The sequence below is a fragment of the Xiphophorus couchianus genome, chromosome 7, assembly GCF_001444195.1.
Source record: "Xiphophorus couchianus chromosome 7, X_couchianus-1.0, whole genome shotgun sequence".
Taxonomy (NCBI): domain Eukaryota; kingdom Metazoa; phylum Chordata; class Actinopteri; order Cyprinodontiformes; family Poeciliidae; genus Xiphophorus; species Xiphophorus couchianus.
In genome coordinates this window covers 11,419,635-11,440,451 of record NC_040234.1, presented here as the reverse complement: position 1 = coordinate 11,440,451, position 20,817 = coordinate 11,419,635, and the positions used below count along the sequence as shown (strand labels likewise).

The window sequence follows — 20,817 nt, the reverse complement described above, 5'->3', positions numbered from 1 at the left end:
TTTCTCCTGTTTTTAATCATTTTTTGAAAAAGTGATTATACTTACCCACTATAAATTGGCAAAAAAAATAATTATTGGAACTTTTTTAAACATCAGTTTCATAGGTATTATAATACCAAATCAGAATTGCAAAAATAGACAAAAATAAATAATAGTTCTATATGAAATAAGGATTTTTTGTTTTGTTTTAGACAATAGGATATTGAATGAAATTTTAAAAAATTTTCTTCCATGGTGCCTTTTCTTTTTTGCACACATACAGACCTGGAAAATGTTAAAAACCTACTCCATGCTTTCCACTGTGTAGGAATGTATGAGTTAATGTTGGTCTGTAAAATATTGATTTGTAATGTGAAATATATATATATATATATATATATATATATATATATATATAAAATCTCAATATTTAACATGTGAATATAGTTCAGGAGGATTTATGTCTCATTTCTTAAGTTGGTTATCTTATACATCACGTTGTTTGGACCGACTCCACGGGAAACCTCTATTCAAAGTCTAAGGCTAAGTTAATGATTGCCTTCTTGGTCTTTATCTCCAACAGTTGGAAACCCTCTCTGTGGAAAACTTCTCACATTTTAGCCAACCCAAGAAAATCTCCTGGATGTGTGAAACAAACACTTGGAAGCTACAAGGAACAAACGGCTAGACAGCAAGTTTATTTTGGTTAGAATCAGAAACACAGACGACGTCCTGAGGGTGAGTTAGGAAACCACGGTCTGTTGACTGAAATTATGGCAAACCGGTGAGGTTTGTGGAGTCAGGGAGGAAGGAATGGTGTCGTACATTGTTCAGTGGGTAAAAGATATGAAAGAAACAGTTGTTTTTGACAGCAAAGAGCAGCACTGACCATTCCTAATGGCAAACTCCAACAGTAGGGAGACGACAAATTTACCCCCGTGTGAAGATTCTCCAGTTGCTCCGTTTGTTCAGAAAAATCTATTCGCAGTTGAAATAAAAAAGAAAAAACAAAAGGCACAATCATTTCTCAACTCATTATTGTCTTTAATATGCACAAGAGTTGAAAGCATCAATGAGCCACCTTAAAGAGAAGAGTTCAATCTAAAATTTATAAAAAGATACAAACAATCAGAGGCCAAAACGCTGTCTGTTGCTTCTTTTTCTCCTATTATTTCACTTAAAACAGCTTTTTATTAGCAAGTAAAAATCTTGCAAACATAAGCTTGCATCCAATTTGGATACAAGACAACAAAATTGTAAATCTTTAAAGTGGCTCGGTCTAGTCTGCTAGTTCATGACTGTACACCCTCTCAATAGTTTTGTTCAGTAATATTAGCTAATCCCCAAAAAAAGGAAAAAAAAAAGTCCTGGCTGCTTTTAACAGCCCTACCAGATATTTAAAGTCCCCCACTGTGATCCAGTCGCTGCTCCGTACGCCCACCCCAATAATCTGAAAAGTTAGCAGCCAACCAGCGGATTCATCTACAAGACTGAGGTTCGGGGTCCGACTTAAATTTAGTCGCCTCGGCCCCGGATCTAAACACCAACTGGAACGTGGGACGGTACATTTTCAAAACAGCCGTCACCGCAATAAGAGGTGAAAACATGACAAACCAAAAAACCCGGCCTACTCCAATTTATCAGCATGTCTTCACAATACATTTGCAAGTCAAAAGAAAAAATAAAATAAAATATTGCTTCCAAAAAAACTAAACAAAAACCCTCCCCAGCCATGTGGGATAGTTATCAACCATCCAATGACCGTCAGCTGCAGCAGCTTTGTACAGGCTTTATGTAAATATATTCATATATTTGTTAGACGGTAAGGAGAGATACACATCACATGTATTTTTGGGTTTTTTTTTGTTTTGTTTTTTTTTACAATTATTCAAATCGAGTGATGACATGTGACCTCTTAATCAAAAAGTACTTAAGTACTATAAAGATCAGGACCTGCACTCTGTATGAGGCTAGTCTTCAATGAGCATAGGTCCCTTTCTGCAGGCAGACGTCACCGTGACTCAATTGTGTGCATAAGACTGGAGGAAAATAAAACTAATAAAAAAAAATAAAAATATTCCACAGATTATACCAGACCAGGCTGAAATGCGAAATTAATATCCGTTCAAAGTGAGAATTTCTTCTTTTTAAAATAAAAAATAAAAAATGAAGCTAAAAATAACCTTATGGTTTGATTTCAGTTTGAAGGGTTTTTTTTTTTTTTTTTTTTTTTTCCAAACCCTGCCCCCATATCTGAGTTTTCACATTACAGGGGAGTCCAGAGGAAAACAGTTTGCAGAGCGGGGCAAATGGTACGGCTGATGCGTTCCCTCTTTTTGTAAGTCTCTGTGCCTTCATCGTCCGCCTGGTGACAGAAATTTACATATTTTGACGACCAAAAAAAAAAAAGTTGCTGCTCTTCTGAATCTGTAGAGGGACATTAGCTGTTTGTGTCGAGAGAAAAAAAATATGGCATTTTCTTCACATTTGATGAATTCCTTTAAAAGAGTCTAATATTTTGACAGAGGTCACACGAAAAAAAAAAAACTTTGAAAACTGAGTCAGAAGTCCCGTCAGTCAGTTTGCCACGGATTCCTCTATTGTTTTTACCTTTGAGCCCTTTCACACCTCCACTTCCTGGGTGGGCGGAACGGACGGGGTCCGTGGTAATCATGGCTTAGCTCGGGGATTATCTCTTTAAAACGGGTGACAGAGGGGTGTGCCTGTTCATCAGGAAATATTGTGACCAAGGGTGTACAATTGTGTTTCTCTCTGTGTTTGTGTGTGTGTGTGTGTGTGTGTGTGTGTGTGTGTGTGTGTGTGTGTGTGTGCGTGCAGGGGGTGACGATCCAAGGGAGGGAAAGCACAAAATATAAAACCACAAACCAACAGCAGTATTTCTTCCCCAGATTTGATATGACGGCTTCTAACAGAAGTATGCACACAAATCCCAAGTGTCAGAAAGTGTGTATACATATATGTATTTCTATACATTTATATATAAATGTGAGAGTGTGTGCGCGCGGTTGGATCTGAAAATGTGCTTGTGTTTCTGTCGTGAAGACTTGACATTTGGCAATTTGGATCTTGCCAAGAAGGCTTTTTTCCCCCCTCCTTCTGGTTTTACTTTTGAGTGATAGAAGCACTGGCAGCACTGACAGTTCTCCTCATGCAGGTTGCCAGCAGAACAACTGGTATGAAGAGTTGCACTAGAAGGAACTTAAAAAAAAAACAAGACAAAGAAAAAGCTCCCCACAGTGCAGAAGTGGCTGTGATTTAAATCCTTTAGTGGCGAGATTGGTGTTTTAAAATCCTTCTGTACCGGGTTGCCAGATTGTTGGGAGAGATGGATGAATGTCTGCGGTAATTACAGGACGCCCCTGCAACTAGTGGAACCAAACATCCTGGCTTTTTAGAAATTGAACTCCTTTGTTTGCATGTTGGATGCAGGGTCAAAGTTGAAGGTTCCTCCTTGAGTGGTTTCAGGGATCAAGCTAGGGTCTTCATCAATCTGAAAACAACAGATATTGCCAAACTGATTTTAGAGCCAACACAAAAAGGAGAAAAACAAAAAAAGGCAAATTGGTGATGGAGAACTTACATCGTCTCCTGAAAAGTACTGATCAATGATCTCAAAGGCTAATTTGTAGATATCTTCATTCTCATGTTGCTGCAAGTTTTCTATTTTCTCCAAACCTTAAAAAGAAGGACAGCAACATTTCAACAGGAGGCCAAGCAAAACATTTATTCTGTTGCCAAAACTGAATATGCTTTGTAGAATTCCCTTTCACACACTAAAAAATCAATTACAATTGCTTCTAAGCACAGATAGAAAACTAATAGAGGTCAGATGCTTTATAAGTCTAAAAAAAATGCTGATTTTTAAAAGTCAGCGTTTATTCTTCATGTGAAGAGCTGGCACATTTTTAGATCAGCTTCATTATTTAGTCGATCCAACTAATTTGGGCTTTCCGTATGTCATTTGGTAGCTATTGCAAAGTATTTTCCACCCTGTGGAATGAAGTTTACACTAGTAGGCTGTAAACTTCAACAGCAGCTTCCTTACTCAGGTGATCTGCTCATCATTAAATTTTAATCACATCCAAGGCAAAGAACAAAGTCAGAACTGAGCTGCATTATCGTAGCAGTTCAGCAAGCTAAGCTGCATGACAACAGCCAGCAGGAGAACGATGCAAGTTTATGAAAGACTTGTTAAGAGTCAAATATAACTAACTCAGTACAACAAAAAATCTTGTTGGGAGAAAATACCAAATCAATCTGATACTGCAATATGGGGAATTAAGCCTGTTGCAAAAAGCAATAAATCAATCATGTACTTCTTGCTCTACCTATTTGGCCCTAACAATTATTATGTGAAGGGCAATTTTGTTTACAGGGACTTTATAATCCATTACATTCATGGTTTTGATTGTGTTTGGTTTTTAATTCCATTTTATTTATTGTTGTTGGTCATTTGTTTTATTTTATTATGGATATTTAAAATATATTCCTGTTCCAGTGTTCTTTAGAAATGTTTTAGTTTATTGATCTTTGAGAGGATGTATTTGCATTATGATGTGATTATCAATACATTACTTGGAAATGATCTCAGTACAACAACATGATTGTTTATCGCAATAGTTTTTAGGACAGTTTATAATCATGACAGGCCTACGTGAAAGAAAAGGCAATATATATATATATATATATAGTTTTATGAACTAATATGTCATGTTTAGTTTTCTACAAGTTTAACCATTTTGTTGTTAAAAATAAAATGTACCCTCCTAAAACAAGTTGCAACCCACATCCCTCTGATGACATCACAAAAGGCATGAAGGCAGCAGAGCTCAATGACATCTATTTGCATTTTTCTTTTTCCCGTTCATGTTTTACAAATTTCTTCTTCACAAGAGTACATTTGAATTCTGTTCATAAGGTTTTCTAACATGCTCTGATCACATCATCATTGTGCTTCTTGTGATCTCAATCCAAAATCAAACCTTTTTTAAAAACACTTTGCATTTAGCGAAATCTTCTAGTGGAAATCCATATTTATTATTTTACAATTAGCTAAGAATGTCTATCTTCACATCTCTGCCCTAACAGGGCCATTCCTAATGTTAACCAAAACAAAGTGAATGAACACAGACCTCCACACTCCTCTATGATTTCAGCAATGGTGCTGGCTTCGTCTCCAGCCATGATGAGGATGTTCTTGAGGCCGTCCAGGACAACCTGCACCACCTGAGAGTCCTTCACTGACAGCAGGTTACAGAAGGGAGGGATGACATTCTGCTCCACTAAGAACTCCACCTACACAAACCCATACATACACACCACATTCATACTTTATTGCAACACAGGTACACAGTTACAAGTCTGGAAAACAAGCTTACTCAACGTTCACAGTGATATTTAAAGAACAAAATATTTCCAAGATGCATCCGTCAAATGAGACTTCTTTATGTTCTGGTAAAGATTTACTACTGAGGTCAATACCTTAACAGGTAAATTCACAAATTAAAGCAATGTAAATGTAAGGAAAGTGAATTATGAAAGATTTCTACGTCAAAAGTCAGACTCACCTGGTCTTTCCTCCCACTGATGGTGAGGTTGCTGATAGCCCATGCTGCTTCCTTCTGAGTGCCAAAGTCACCCTGTGGAGAGCCAGTCTGTTAGCAAAAAGTCCTATCACAGCATACGGTTAGGGCAGACATTAAATCTAGGTGATCATTTCATTCTAAGAGCATGTTTCTAAAAAATAAAAAATAAAAACAACAAGCAAAAACATCAGATTAGCGCTGAAACAATATACTTTTCCAAACCGGATTTGTTGCAACCATGAGAAAGAACTAAAGCTTAAATGTCCAGCAGCTCCTCTAATGTGCACAAACCTTGGCCAGTTGGTGGATGATCATAGGAATTAGCCCGGCCTCGATAACTGCCTGGACCTGCTGCTGGTTCCCAGCTGTGATGTTGGACAAGAACCAGACAGCTTCCTGTAAACAAACCAATCACAAATGGTCAAAACTATCCCCCAAAAAACTCACCGCCGAGGAAACGCTTTCAATAATAACCACTCCTGGACTTAAAACCAACTCTTAATCCTTTACATTATTATCAGAGTTTAAATGGCTACATTACTCTCGTTAAATGCTAAGGCTGGGTTTTGATTAGTATATTTTTACACCATCATGACGATGCGTTAACGTTTATAAATGTATATAAGTTTACGGACATTTTAACAGAACAAAAAGCACCATTTAGTTTGCGATACCTTGTTAATCTTTTCTTTAGGATGGGTGAGCAGATTGGGGAAGTGCGAGAGAACGTCGCAGTTAAGAACCACCTGGGTCTGCTCATCTGTTCCTGTCACAATGTTCCCAACTGCCCTCAGAGCTGCAGTCTGGAGTTTGAAGACAAGAGAACAAAAACTATTTACTTAATTATAGAGACAAACAACATTCAGCTCAGCAGAACAATGTCTTACCTGAACTTTCACCTCCTGATGGCTGAGGAGAGGCACAAGAAATGGAACAACTCCAGAATCAATGACCATCTGGATTTGTTCGTTTCCTCCGTCCGTCAGATAAGACAAAGCCCACACTGTGTCTACGAGTATCTAAACGCAATGAGGTGAACAATGATTGCACAATTTTAAAACACACAAAGTCTAAAACTGGCATGGGTAAAAAAATGTTATTCAGTTCGATGCTTACATTTATATCAGTGTGATATATTAGCACACAGAGAGCAGGCAAAATCTGTGAAAAGGAAAAGGAAAAGTTAGATTTGGGACATAAACAGCTTTGTTGGTACAGAACTAAAAAACGTCACAACAGAACCATTCTAGCATGAGGCTGGCAGGTCAGCAAACTAGTCTGCATTAAAATCTGCAGCACAGTGATACAAGTGTATGGAAAACTGTATCTGGGATTTCTTTTCACCAGAAAATCTCATATTGCTACATTTGTTTTCTTTCTTTCTATTTTTAAATCAAAAGTAAATCTACACTCCTACAACAAGCTACCATGTGCGCCTCGCTCTGATGACATCACATAAGGCAACTGATAACAGCTTGTTAAGTGCATCCATTTATTTTTGTCTTGTTGATTTTCTGTATTTTGTCACATCAAATTCCTCCCTCAAAGAGTGTCTACTGGGATTCTGTTTCCTAATGCCAGCTGATCACTGCCATCCACAGAGCTGAATTATAGCAGCTTTTTTAACGTGCTTTGTACAAATGGTGAGAGTGAAATCTTGCTGTGGAAAGGAAGGTACCAAACTTGAATAATCACAGTTTTATACTCCATCCTCCTTCTGTAGTAATTATGAGAACAGAAAATTCCCTGGAAAAGTTGAACACACTAATGGACGAATTGCTCTCCGGGCACACCCACCTCTTGCACCGTCTCCATGGGCGGAGGCGGATCCTTGTTGCGGCAGAGGTTAACGATGACCCAGGTGACATTGCGTAGGAAGGTGATGGGGATAGATGGGTTGATGAAAGAAAGCAGAGGCTTCACTACGCCCAGGGAGATGACATAATCCCTGCACTGTGGACCGTCGCCTGAGCAAGAAGTGACGAACATCTCAGCTCGGGCTGTTGCTTGCTCATGGACACTTGTGTCAGTGGGCCACACTCACCTATGATGTTTCCTAAAGCCCATACGGCCTGTTCACAGACGTTCTGGTGAGGAGAGTGTAGCAGCCGCAGGAACAAGGGCACTGCATCTGGATACGCAAACATCAACAAATCAAAATTCTGCCTGAGGTGACTCCACAGAAAAGCTTGTTTCCCAGAACACTTGAAGCCAAAATAAACATAAATCTACTGTGGCAACCCGGGGCCCCAAACATCCCGTGGAAACTGAAGCGGAGGCGACAACAAAACAACCTTCATAAATAATTTACTGGCCGTGTTCTTAATGATAAAAGCAACGCTTGGGGTACACACACACACACACACACACACACACCTCCTCTGGGTCAAGGCCTGAGTGTCTGCCTCTGCCTTGTAAACTTTGGCACAGACAAAACACTTTCAAATTATCTTACATGTCTGCAACACCAATAAGCACCATTTAAATTAAACGCTCTACTTGGTTCATTTGCATAAACAAAACAATCTGAATTTTGGAAATTCCAGTTAATTTGGGACACATTTAAATCAAAATCTGACCAATAATTTTTTAGACTTGAGTTTTTTTTTTTTCACACTTAATCTGTTCAAAAAGCAAAGAACGAACAAATTCACATGATAAATAGCATTATTCTCTTCTTGGTAAATATGACGGTCTCACACATGCAGTCCAGACATGAAGCATCAGATTGTATTGCATGTTGGGAAATCTATCGTCATTAGAATTTGATTCTAAACAATATCAATAAGAGAATAACTTCTTGGACTGCAGTAATAAAGAGGTAATAAACCATAAAAGCAATCATTATCTTTATACTTTCAATGTATTTGTTGATGCTTGTTTACTACAATAAACAGTTTATCGCATGATAAATTAAAATGAGCTTTATAAATTCTGATGATTAAATGTAGTAATCCATTTTATTTATGTTTTGGTTGTGTGTGGTTTTTATTTCTGTTATATTTATAGTTTGAGGTTGTTGTGTTTTATTTTGGATATTTGAAATATGTTTAATTCCATTGTGAAGTGTTCATTACAAAATTTCAGTTCATCGGTCTGTGAAAGGATGAACTTGAACTATTAGGCCATTATCAATATGTTACTTGAATATGATCTCAAAACAACAATGTTATTGTTTATCGCAATAATTTCTGGGACGATTCTTCCAGTAAAATGTTATTGTGGCATTAAGATCCTCTGACAAAAGTTGCTCCATCAGCTGTAGGCAGATGCAGTATTTTCAGTGAAAATATGCAGAAAGAGAGGAACTAATGAGTCTCTCATTATGACATTCACCATTATTATCACACTTTGCATGTATTCCTAAAGTGCATTTTCTAACTTCAAGAGAAAGCTTCAGTCGGATTCACCTTCTCTGTCCCACTAGCGAGTCAATTTGTCTATTTTGAAACGCGACCAATTTTCTAAACTTAAAAAAAAAATAAAAATAAAAAAAAAAAATACAAAAATGCTTGCTCCTCAGACTGCAGACAGTACATAAATACAGACTGACGGGGTAACACCGGGGAAGACAGAATGCCGGGTCAACATACTTGATTTAACCACAGCCTGAGTCTGTGCTGATGTCCCAGAGGCGATGTTGGTCAAAGCCCAAGCTGCCTCGAACTGAAGTGAAGGACTGTGGGATTAAGAGCACATTTAAATCAGTTAATAATAAGCAACACGTTTGCTTATTATTTTAAAAAAAATCAACTGGCCCCATTTATAATCGACATTTACCTTGTTAGTAAAATATTAAATGCAAATAGACTTAGAGTTCAGACTCCTTAGCAGAATAAGGTTGAGTTTATGCCAGAGGACTATAATTAATTGTTTTTCAGAAAAACTGATGCAACACAAGAAAATAAATCGACATATTGTGGTCAAGTGATTAATCCATCTGCCACAATAAATAGCTAACTGGCTCCAATAATTATCTGGAATCTCTGAGGGTTTGATTTACTCCTCAGCACAGATGTCAAATAAACAACATCGCTTTGGCATGACGAGCTTTCTGTTAGTTAGTAGTGAGAATTCAGAGACCCAATTTAAAGACCTATAAATGACTTCTTTTGTTTTATTTTTAAATGGCTATAGATGTCATTTAAGCATACCTTCTTCTCATAACAGTTAAAACTAGATATTCTTTTACAGAGTATTAATGCATTATAAATAGGTTTCACAGTCTAGCTATTGTTTGATTCCACTATAAACTTCTATACCGCTTCTTCCTTAAGGATCTTACAACCAAGCTATTCAATCTGTCCCCTGACTGAGCACAAGGTCCTGGGAATTGGGGAACTCTTAGAGACAGGAATGTCGATATATTTGGCTTGGCCTGAGCTGAGAGAGCCAGCCAGCTGCCCTGCATGCCTCCACACACACTCTCACGTGTGGTCACAATGGGGAACAACAAGCCCAGTGCACTGTTGCAACAAAAACCTGCTACAGTAGCATCAGATTTTGAAAATGATACAGAAATATGTCTTTTTATTTATTTATTTTTTTTTAATAAATGATGTGTTACATAAAAGATATCTGAACAGACTTACTTGTCATCCCTTTCCAGGCATTTGACTAAAATGGGCAGGATCCCAGACTTTATCAAGTCATCAATAGGAGGGTTTCTATCACTGGAGAGAAGTTTTCTGACAAACGAAAACATCAGGATTATTATTAATAAAAACCCATGTCATTTTGGCATACACTCTTTGGTTTTAGAGCAACTTACCGGGCTGCTTGCACTGCACTGAGCTGTATAACAGCATTGTCACTGGTTGCGTTCTGTGTTTAAAAACGAAAAACAGGACTATATGATATAATATAGAATCAATGACCAGAATCAATGTTGCACAGATTTTGTGCAACATGCAGAATATTTAGGACAGATTTAACAATCATAGGATAAATTTAATTCCTACCTGTAAGATTGCATCAAGTGTAACATTTTGCTGCAAAACGAGAAGAATAGGGTTATTAAAAATCTAGTCCATATTATTTTATATGTGTTGCAACCATCAGTTGCAATAAATCCACATTTTTTCTACCACTGAAAGACTCTCCAACGGGCTGAATAAATTACTGGTTTGCAAAATCTGACATCTTGATATTAGGAGTATATGCTGTGAGGATATAGTTGCAAAATATTGTGCAGTTCTACTAGAATATTTCAAAATGGAAAATGTTTTACCAATTCTGTCTAGTATGCAGAACTTAAACGATTCTCTATTCATTTGAAGAGCAAAAACAACTTTGAAATAGAACAATTCGCAAACAAAGTCCATCTTTTTTAAAATCCACAATAAACTGCATTTGTACATTAGTATTTTTCTTTTCCTCAAGTTATACAATTTTAAGGCTGAAATTTCCTCAAATATGATCTTGTTAATATTTATTTCTTTACACCAATCTCTGGCGTTTCAGACCATAATACTCCACTGGGGTTTTTCTGACAAAAGGGTAATGATTAAAAAATAAACAAATAAAAGCTAGAAAAGTAGTCTGAAGGACCTCACTCTCATGTAAATGTATAGGAGTAGCCAAGACTTGAGTACCATTTGATTATGTATGAAGAGATTTTTGTGAGCCCAGCAACAACAAAAGCTCCACATAGTAGCATGAGGAATAATAATAATTATAAATAATTGGGGACATAATTTGTGCAATTTCCATAGTAATAATGATAGTACATTTTTAAATGAGCCAATCATATGTGAAATTGTATGCAGCTGCAATCACTGCAAGATTAGGGCAGGTGAGATGATATCAAAAATACAAAAGATTTGAATATTTCAACCATCTGCCAAAGTAGTTTCTGACCATCAACAATTTTATTTTTATTTGATCTGTCTTTAGTTTCATTAACTAGTTTTGAATATTGTTGTATAATAGTGACACTTTTAAAGAAAAAAAACAAAAACAAAACACAGTTTGTGTTGAGCTTAACATGCCTAAAACCCAGCATACTGGAAATCTTACACATGTCAACACAGCTGATGTTCATTGCATTTGAAACAAACTGGTAAGACTGGAAAACAAAATTTATTCAAATCTGTTCAGTGACATTTTTTTGGTATAAATTATATTTATACATCAGAACGTGATTAAACAGCAATTGCTTTTTTCATGTAAAAGATAAAGAATTTATCTTTTTCCAGTTGTTTTCACATGTGCTGAATTTTAAACAAAAGATACAGTCTCTAGAATCAAACTCTTCTCATGCGCTTCTTGCCTGGGTCTTCACAGATAAAGAGTGTGTGTCAACATATGGTAGGTTTCTCTAGTCTCACCCAGACAAACATACACACACACAGGCTGCCGCCTGAGGCTGCAGTGCTGGATCTTAAAAGTACGTGGGTGTTTACTGCTGCCTGACCCTGGTGTTGTTTTGCCCATCAAGCATGTAATACAGCACAGCTTCAACTAGGAAGCACCATTCAATTCAGTTCATTTTTTTCCCAACAAGACAAAAACACAGTTATGACTCAAATATTGCAGTTTCACCATCAAAATAAATTACAGGCTCCCAGTGAGGCACATTTCTGTGTCAAAACAAACAGGATGTTTTGTGGTGAGAAACTCAACATCCTCGCATCATAATCTGAGTTCACACAATCATCACGACTTTGAAAATATCCTCACCACATCAGCACTGGGTCAGAATTTCTTCATAAATGCCTTTAAGCAGATCTGATTACTCTGTTTTCTGAATAATGGCCAGCTCTATACAATGCATTTGATTTTGAGGTGGTAAATGTTTTACAGCATAATTGTTTTTTTCCCAGAACTTCATGGCTTCTTCTTCTTATTTTTAAAGCTATTGAAATATGCGCAAAAGCTGTTTGTTTTATTTTGTTTCCCTATGACCTGTTATCTTAACAACCCGGTCTCTCAGTGCAACATACTCCCACACTTACCCCTTTAAAGTCTGAATCCACATCAGAGTCCTCCAGACTCTCCTCCTGTGGGACATTTCTCTTCTTCAGTAAATGTTCGTCTCGTTTATTCTGACCAAAGGAGAAAACACAGGAGGGCAGCGAGGAGTGTTAATATATTCATGAATGTTTAAACAACCACAAGACACAGTCTAATATCTTAGACTGTGTCTAAAACCCAGATAAATACTTTAACTGCAGCCTCGCTTGAAAACCAAGTGGTCAGTTTGAAAGAGGTTAAAAAAGCCTGCACAAATTAATCTTTGCTAGACACTGAATCCCGAGTCTAAATCCCAACATGCTGCAACTCTGACAAGCTCACATTCACACAGCATGCGTCTGCAAGGCATGTGAGTCAGTGGTAGGAGGAGATTCCCTTGCCCTACATTCCTGTGCATCATGCTGACGTGCGTCACTGATGACTAATCAGCTAGTGCAGTGCTTCTTGTTGCTCTGATCCGGCTAAAAAGGAATGTGCTAGACTCAGAACCGCTTTAGTACTTCACATAGAAAACGTTCAGTACTGTTACTTCAGCCAGTATTCCTGACGGCTGAGTTGCTCCCAGCAAAAGCTTAAACGTAACCTAACGGTTGAATCTCTTCAACCGTTAGGTTAAAGGATTCGAATGATGTTTAAATGCTGATCAGAAAACTAAGTGGGAACAAATTTCTGCCAGACATCAGATGTCTTTATTTAAAAAGTTTAATTTTTTTCTAGAAAAAAAAAGATGAGGATGATCTCATTTACATTTTCTAAAACTAAATACTTTTAGGAAATGTAATCCTGCTTGGGAGTAAGCACTCCACATACTGTAGATCAACCTTGATACCACAGTAGTTATACGTTTCTTGGGGACAGTTATTGTGGTCGCACAACATTAAGATAAATCAAGAATGGGAGGATGGTGAGAAGAAAATCTGAGAAACAAATTTCTGGATGCCAAAACTTTTGGCCAGAGCAAAAATGCTCTGTTATAAACACAATTATCTTAGCATAAAAGAGCAATGTCGGCAATTACTTTACATTTACAGGATTTTAGGTTATTATTTCTCCTTATATTTGTTCAGACTGGAGCACTTTGATAAATTAAAGGATAAATTAAAGCCTGAAATTTTGGGACAGACATCCTGACAACTAATCTCTGGACCAAGGTGACTTGACATGTTTTATGGAAAACATTACTACATTTTTGTTCTGTTTGGATAGTGTCTAAATGCTGAATAATCTAAATGCTGAATAGTTCAAAAACTAAGAAAAAACAGTAAAATAAACTCTAGATAGCCAGTCATAACATATATATGTGACAACTCTGATAACCAAGGAATTACTAAAGATTACCCAAAAGCTAAAATTTTATAGATGCAGCTCTAGGTTTTTCTTGTTTTAACAGCACAGACTTCCTCACAAATTCTCACCCCAGAAGCACTGCAGCTGTGAAAAATCACCCCCATGCATGTGTGTGACACCTCAGTAATGCCAAAGCACAATGGCAAGAAAACCTTTGTTCACTCTGTTCATAAAGTCATTCTTTATATTTATAATAAAAGAAAAACTTGAGATACACAAAAGAAAAAAATACAGCTGGTGATGATAATCAGTCTATTATAATCTGAATAGGGCCTGATGAGTGACCAGGCCGTCCCAAGTGCTACCAAACCATGCTAAATACAACACTGTTTGGTGAGGAAGTAGTTACAGCTGGAAGAAGATTCCAAGTCAGTCATTTCTAGTTTTTGACTGAGGCGCTGTATTTGGAGTTACAATCGAATACACGCTCCTGGCCCTGTCATGTTAGTGCTTAGGCTCTCAATAAAAACAGGCTGCCTTTGCTTATAAAATGTACTACACATATTTTTTATCTTGAAGTATTCTTCATTACAGAACATAAATGGTGTAAGCTCTACAACTGTATTTAAATATGTATTCAATTTCAGTTTATGATTGATGCTAGAAAGTGACTTTCAATTATTTTTTATTTTAAAATGCATTTCTGTTACCCAATGCTTTGAATTTCATAAAATATTCAATTAGATTTTAAGCATTGTTAAAAAAGTCTTTGTTTTCCTTCTTTTTATGTCTAGTAAAGCACATAAGATTGCCCGGTGTATGAATGAATTTCTTGCTTTAATCTTTTCTTAGAAACAACTAGAGTCTAAAAAAGGGAATAGAAAATTGAAACAAAAGTTTTGAGGGACCAATATCTTAAAATATACCTGCAACTATTTAGTTCGCTCATAGATTTAGACAGTAGGGGTACGGATATCTCACACATGTGCCTCATGTTTCTAAAAGATTTCTGTTGATTTAGCAGCACAAAGATCTATTAAACAAATCATGTAATCGTTTAGATGTAGTATTTACTAATAAAAATAATTTATCACTACTTGTTTAAGTGCTAAATGTGTGCAACTTCTTAAACACAACCTTGTTAATTGTAATTAGTCTTTTTTCTACTGTTGTAGATTAAATTTTAATTAGTCTCAGTATGAAAAAAAAAGTGTAAACAATGTATGGAAATTATCCTATATGATCAGAGTCAATAAATCACCCAAAGTTCCTCCAATTATGATCCTGGCCTATACAGAGGCTGTGCTAAAGAAATCCTGACAGTGTCAAGAAAATAAAGACAGTATAACTATAACAAAAGCATTGAAAGGCAGCTTATTTATGACGGTGTTAACTTTTGCTGTGAATGTTTTGTAGTCTGTGTACTGTTGCCAGTCACGGCCAGGATTCTCCTGCATAATAGAGTTTTAATCTCAATGGGGCTTCCCTGGTGAAATAAAGGTTAAATTAAAAAATTAAAATAAAACATCCCTTGTAAAAACAGATTTCTCAGGCAACCGCTCAGAAATGCAACTGACCCAAGATAAGATCACTTTGAAGGGGTAAAAGCTATAACAACTATGAGCCTTCACAGTTGTTAGTCTTTAGGCCAGACTACGCTCCACGAAGACGAAACAAACAAACTCCACAAAATTCTTCACATTAATCTTGTGTTAAAGAACCTCAGCCATTTTTTAAACTGGGGATAGAACTATATGAAGAACACTTGATCAAAATGCAACACTACATGAAAAAAATCTACCCCCTTCTACCTTCGTATGCATCAACTCTTGCACTGAAAACCTGGACCTATTTAATCACAAGCCGAAGGTGGGCTAATGGAGGCAAACAACCAATCAAAATGTACACAGTACCATGTTTACAACCTCATTCAGGGTTTCCCTCAATGTATTATAAGCCTGGTGGGTCACCAGGCTTGACTTGTCCCCCCACCAGGCTCGGCATCTTTTGATTATTTTAAATGAAGTTTTTTATACACCAATAACACTGATATTAAGACAGACTAAGCTAGGTTTATAGTTGATGCATTGAACTGGGCTCAAAGGGGTGCGCATCAATTGCGCCGTCCATGCAACTGCCCATTGGCCTCACACTATTACTTCAAAATTACGGTACCAACTAATGAACCTCCAAATCTTTGTAAATTTTAACATTTTTTTTAAACACACAAACACAGTGGGTCGCTGGTGGACTGCCCTGCCACTGCCTGCTTTCATAGAACCAAGAAACAGCCAGCTAAAGCACAGGTTACGGTTAAAAACTGAAACCGCTTTGATGGAAAAATCTTGTTTGGTTCTCAGATTAGTCTAAAATAGTATTAAAGTGTTTAGTATATGTCATTTCTCACCTTTCTCAACTCAACCGTCACCTCATTTCGATGTCTTCTCATAGTCTGTAATAGAGGAAAATTGTGAATTAGTAACTACTTTATTAACAAACATTAACTGCAAAGGTAAAATACAGACTGGAAGGTTTACACACTTTTCAAAGTATTACAGTACATTGGTTATAATCAAAATATATAAGCAAAAGAAAAGTTAAACCATTTTCTTCTCATTAGATGACAGAAACATTTCAATGTTCAGGGACAGAATCATGTCAGACAAAAACATGGAAGGCAAGACATCTGTAAATCAACCGAAACCCAACCCAACTGATGAAAGACAGTTTAAGGGTTCAGCTAATTGCTGCATTTGTATGTCTGCTTGGGTTCCAGATCATCCATTGGAGTTGGAAATGGTCTATGATCTTGTGACTGTTTAAAAAGGTTCGTGTTGCCTTCCTAAATAGACTCTTACGTAATTTGGGCCAGTCGAAACTCAGGAGGCAAGGGATAAGAGAGGCATATCCCAACCACTGCAAACCAATGGCAATGCTAGTACATGGATCCAAATCAGAAATTATTACTGTACAGTGAGCATGTAATGGTCTAATCTGAACATTAACTAGTACAAATAATTTGTAAACTTAAATGTATTAATATCTAGATATGTGAAGTGTATAACTATTTGCTCACATTTCTACTGCTGGTATTGCAATAAACTCACAACAAGAACTGTATTTTAAATATATTGGGAAAATAAGTCATGGCTTTCACAGTATGTTTGGCATTACTCTTGCAATTCAATAAAGTTGCCTGAGATGACACCAAATCTATGACAGACCAAAATAAACCCTTTTCCTATGCTGTAGCCCGAGTCATCCATGTTCAAAAACTCAATTTCATGCTAAGATTCTAAGAAGGCCTGGGTCAGACATCCCAGATGCCTTGAATAGCATCAGGAATGCACTTGGCAGAGACTACATCGTGGTAGCCACGTGCTTCTCAACCAGACTCCTGGTTTCAAAACAACTACCAACATGAGAAGTTAAGCTGTGTTTTGGAAAGTTTACAGTGAAACTCAAATCGCCACCACAGTAGATTTTGAAGAACCATTTTCAGACATACCTTTGTTTGGGGATTATCTCAGGATTAACATTAAACCAGAATGACCAAGCACAAGCATGTTTTTGTTTGGCAAGCCCATGACTGATAGATATGCCATCTGAGAAATTGCTTAAATATCATGCATAAGTAGAATAGGTCTAAATATTTGCAATTCTTTATCCCAGATTTAAAAAGCTTTCACACATTTCAAGGAGTATTTCTTCCCCAAAGAAAATTTAACACTGACTATAAAGAATTTGGATGCTGAATAAAATTTAGAGCTGTAGGATCTCACAAATGTTTTTATTTAAAGCTGACAGAAGAAAATAAAAAGCCTGTTCTGCTTCGTGTCACATTAGCAAACACTGTTGACTGCACTGCACTCAAGTTCCACTCTAGTACACTTCCATGTGTTTTATTATTGCCAAATAATAATAATTTTAAAAATCTATTCAGTTTTCTCGAATGAGGCTACATTGTTTCTCTGCAGATATACAGAATACAACTCAATACATCTGAAGCAGAACTTTGATACAAAACAAAAGAATAAATAGGGCAAATCAAGAAAAATACTAGTAATGGACTTGATGTTTGTTACCATTATGAACTGCAAAGTTCCAAGTCGTAATTACAACAAAAAGAAAGTGTGAACTGAAGTCAGAAGTTTGACTGGGAAAGTCAGAGGTGTGCAAGCAGACATGAGTTCAGCATCCAATATGGCTGCCACACATATGAAACTGTGCAAGTTGCAGATGTAAACTATACTTTATGAATATTATCTCAAACCAAAGGCTCCCATAGGATTGTACTATCAGAATTTGTCAACATGTTCTCTTTGTAGTCAAACACATAAAATGTAAGAAATGACTTTATCAGCTTGTATTGCTAGTAGTAGTGAACTCCACAGCAATTAGCAAATCCCACTGGTTTCCCACAAGTTTGAACAAGTTCATTCCTAGATCTGAGCTTCAACTTCCAAGACAAATCAAATGCACCCATACTCAAAAGGATCTTGATGAGTTGCTTTAGGCCTTATGTGATGTTACTAGACGAATCTGTACTTGGAAGTATGCTTTAGGGAGGCTAGACTTTTACATTGAGTAATAACCATTTGAAACAAAAACAACTAGAAAAATAAGTCTGTTTTTCGTATTTATGTAGGTCAGTGGTTGTCAATTCTGATCCTCGGGGGCTACTGTCCTCCATGTTTTAGAAGTGTCTCTGCTCATACACACCTGATTAGAAATGGTACTGCAGAAATTTGCTAGTCAACTAGTTATTTAAATTAGGTGAGTGGCTGCTGGGAAGCACTTAAAATATGAAGGCCTTGAGAACCAGCAAAAGTGACAAACTAACCAAGTATGGCCAATTCAACAGAAAAACCTGTTTAATAGTTTAAAATCACAGGTTGTATTTGTCTGAATGGCTTATGGCATATTCACCGAATAAAGTCACTAAATTAAATTTAGATATGCCGGCTAAATTGTGCGTTTGCTAATGCTGATTTGCAAACAGGGTACAAGCCAAAAGCTCGTTGTTTTCAAAAATAGGTGGCTCAAAGTGCACTTACTGTACTTCTGTAATCTGCATGTTTGGCGCATTATCGTTCAAGCAATGCAATATTTCAATGCTGGCTTCCACCAACACTGCTAGCTTAAGTTAATATCGCCTGTGTTGCTTATTCGCTCAAAGGTAAAGCTCCCTTAAGAACTAGCAGCTGTTTTTACCTATATGGAAAACTGTAAGGTCAAAACATCGTTCTCATTCAGCTAAGCGTTTGGTGACTTAGCTTGGTTTAGCAGCCTCACGACGTTAGCTAGCTACCAAGAAGGGGTGGGTATGGTGACTGTGGGCAAGTCGTATAAATTACTATAAAATATTATTTCCTAGATAATAACGTTGTGGTGTGACCTTGGGGTCTTTTTCTCAGAGTCAATAAGCGCGATGTGGCTGTAAAACACCAGAAACGACACGGTTGTGAAGCCGGGCAGGCCCAGCCTCGCTTGTGACCCGGTGTCCATCCATCCAGCACAGCGAGCTAACATGACAGCTACACCGCTTGTCCTCAAATCTAACAGCGGACCAACCGCCGCGTAGCTTCCTGCTGGAAAACAGTCGTCGCTAAGGTTCAGTGAATTTGTCGACCGCCATAGCATTCGTATTTACAAGTTCAAATATCTGTATCGTGTTTTAGTAGGACATCTGATGGCGAACTCCTTATGGTAGCTGAAATTAGCTAGCTAGGTAGGTAGGTAGCCGACTGGTAGGCAGGCAGCTTCAGTTGGGGCCAGACTGTCTAACGAGGCCCGCAGACAGTCATTTATTGCGCTGAAACATACTCAGTAAAGATCGCTAATACTTGTATTCCCGAGTGAACTCACCTCGACATCGCGCCCCTTGTTTTTAAAGCTCTTGATGCGGTGGTTTTCCAAGCCGGCGTTGTCTGCCATGGCTATGTGGGGTGTAGCTCTGACTCCGGCTTACTGTATCTGCTCCGTCAAAGGCACGGCAGCTCCTCTGCTGCTGCTGGTGGTGGTGCTTCCAAAGGAGGGGGAGGTAACAGATCGCAGAGTGAGGGGAGGAGTTCCTCCTGCCCGCTGGGCTGTCCTGGTTTCCACTGTTTCACAAAAGCAGGAGCTACTAAATTCACCTGAAAGCAAGACTGTAGCAGACTTTGAAAGGGAATCCTTCGGATATGTGGACGTAGCCTGCAGGTGCAGCTCACCAAATGAGAATATAATCGAAAAGTTAATTTATTTCAGGAGTTTAATTTGAAAAAGTTAAACATGCATTGAGAGACGAATTTCAGCCACTCTCTTTATTTGAATGACTATGGCTTACAGCTAACAAGAATCGCTAAGAAAATTACATACCAAGGACAAATTAAAAACGTGAAATAGAAATTTTATTTCCATGTTGTGATCCTCGCGATCCTGACGAAGATGGCTGACTCATCAGTTTTAATTAAACTCAGTTCAGTTCAAAGATACTTCAGTTATCCCCGAGGAAAAGTAAATGTAGTACCTCATCTCATCCAAGTATTTTCAAAGAGTTTGTTAGTGATGAAGAAGGCAGGTATGGATCTCCGGAAGCTGTCAGTCTTGCAGGGAATCTTAAGAAGCCTCTGACTGAAGACTCTGTTGCTGATTGAGTCATGCTTATACCCTAATTTCCAGGCAGCAGAGACAATATGCCACAGCAGCATATCCTGGATGATGGTTGGCAAGCACTGCTAATCCACCTCATTTGTTTTTGACACTCCTCTTTAAATCTCTGTCTGATCGAATCAGAAACCCTCCACAACAAAGGTGAGTCACAAAGTTTCTTATTAATAGAAAATTAAATACAATTTTTTAGAATGGAAAAATCACAGAGGTGCAATAACAGTGGAGAAACTCTTAAATCAATACTTTGTTGAAACATTTTTGTATTAGATTTAAGTTTAAAAGTCAAGCATCGTTGATTTTGACTTGGTGATAGTTG

The 20,817-nt window shown here is 37.4% G+C and overlaps 1 protein-coding gene across 2 annotated transcripts; it reads right to left on the bottom strand.

Annotated features, from left to right (window-relative positions):
- Nucleotides 1-658: 658 nt before the first annotated feature.
- kpna3 (karyopherin alpha 3 (importin alpha 4)) lies at nt 659-19,908 on the bottom strand. Of its 2 annotated transcripts, XM_028024311.1 has the most exons (17): nt 19,716-19,889; nt 16,255-16,299; nt 12,542-12,631; nt 10,547-10,576; nt 10,357-10,409; nt 10,178-10,273; nt 9,179-9,264; nt 7,630-7,716; nt 7,383-7,552; nt 6,702-6,746; nt 6,473-6,604; nt 6,260-6,388; nt 5,877-5,981; nt 5,568-5,639; nt 5,133-5,295; nt 3,581-3,675; nt 659-3,490 (listed from the first exon to the last, which is right to left on the bottom strand). In XM_028024311.1, exons 1-17 carry the CDS (start codon nt 19,782-19,784, stop codon nt 3,392-3,394), a joined length of 1,566 nt encoding a protein of 521 aa, XP_027880112.1. In that variant the 5' UTR covers nt 19,785-19,889; the 3' UTR covers nt 659-3,391. The 2 variants fall into 2 exon arrangements, 1 of the variants encoding a protein (XP_027880112.1); XR_003596359.1 differs by lacking the exon at nt 659-3,490 and having other exon boundaries at nt 5,133-5,329; nt 19,716-19,908.
- Nucleotides 19,909-20,817: the final 909 nt, after the last annotated feature.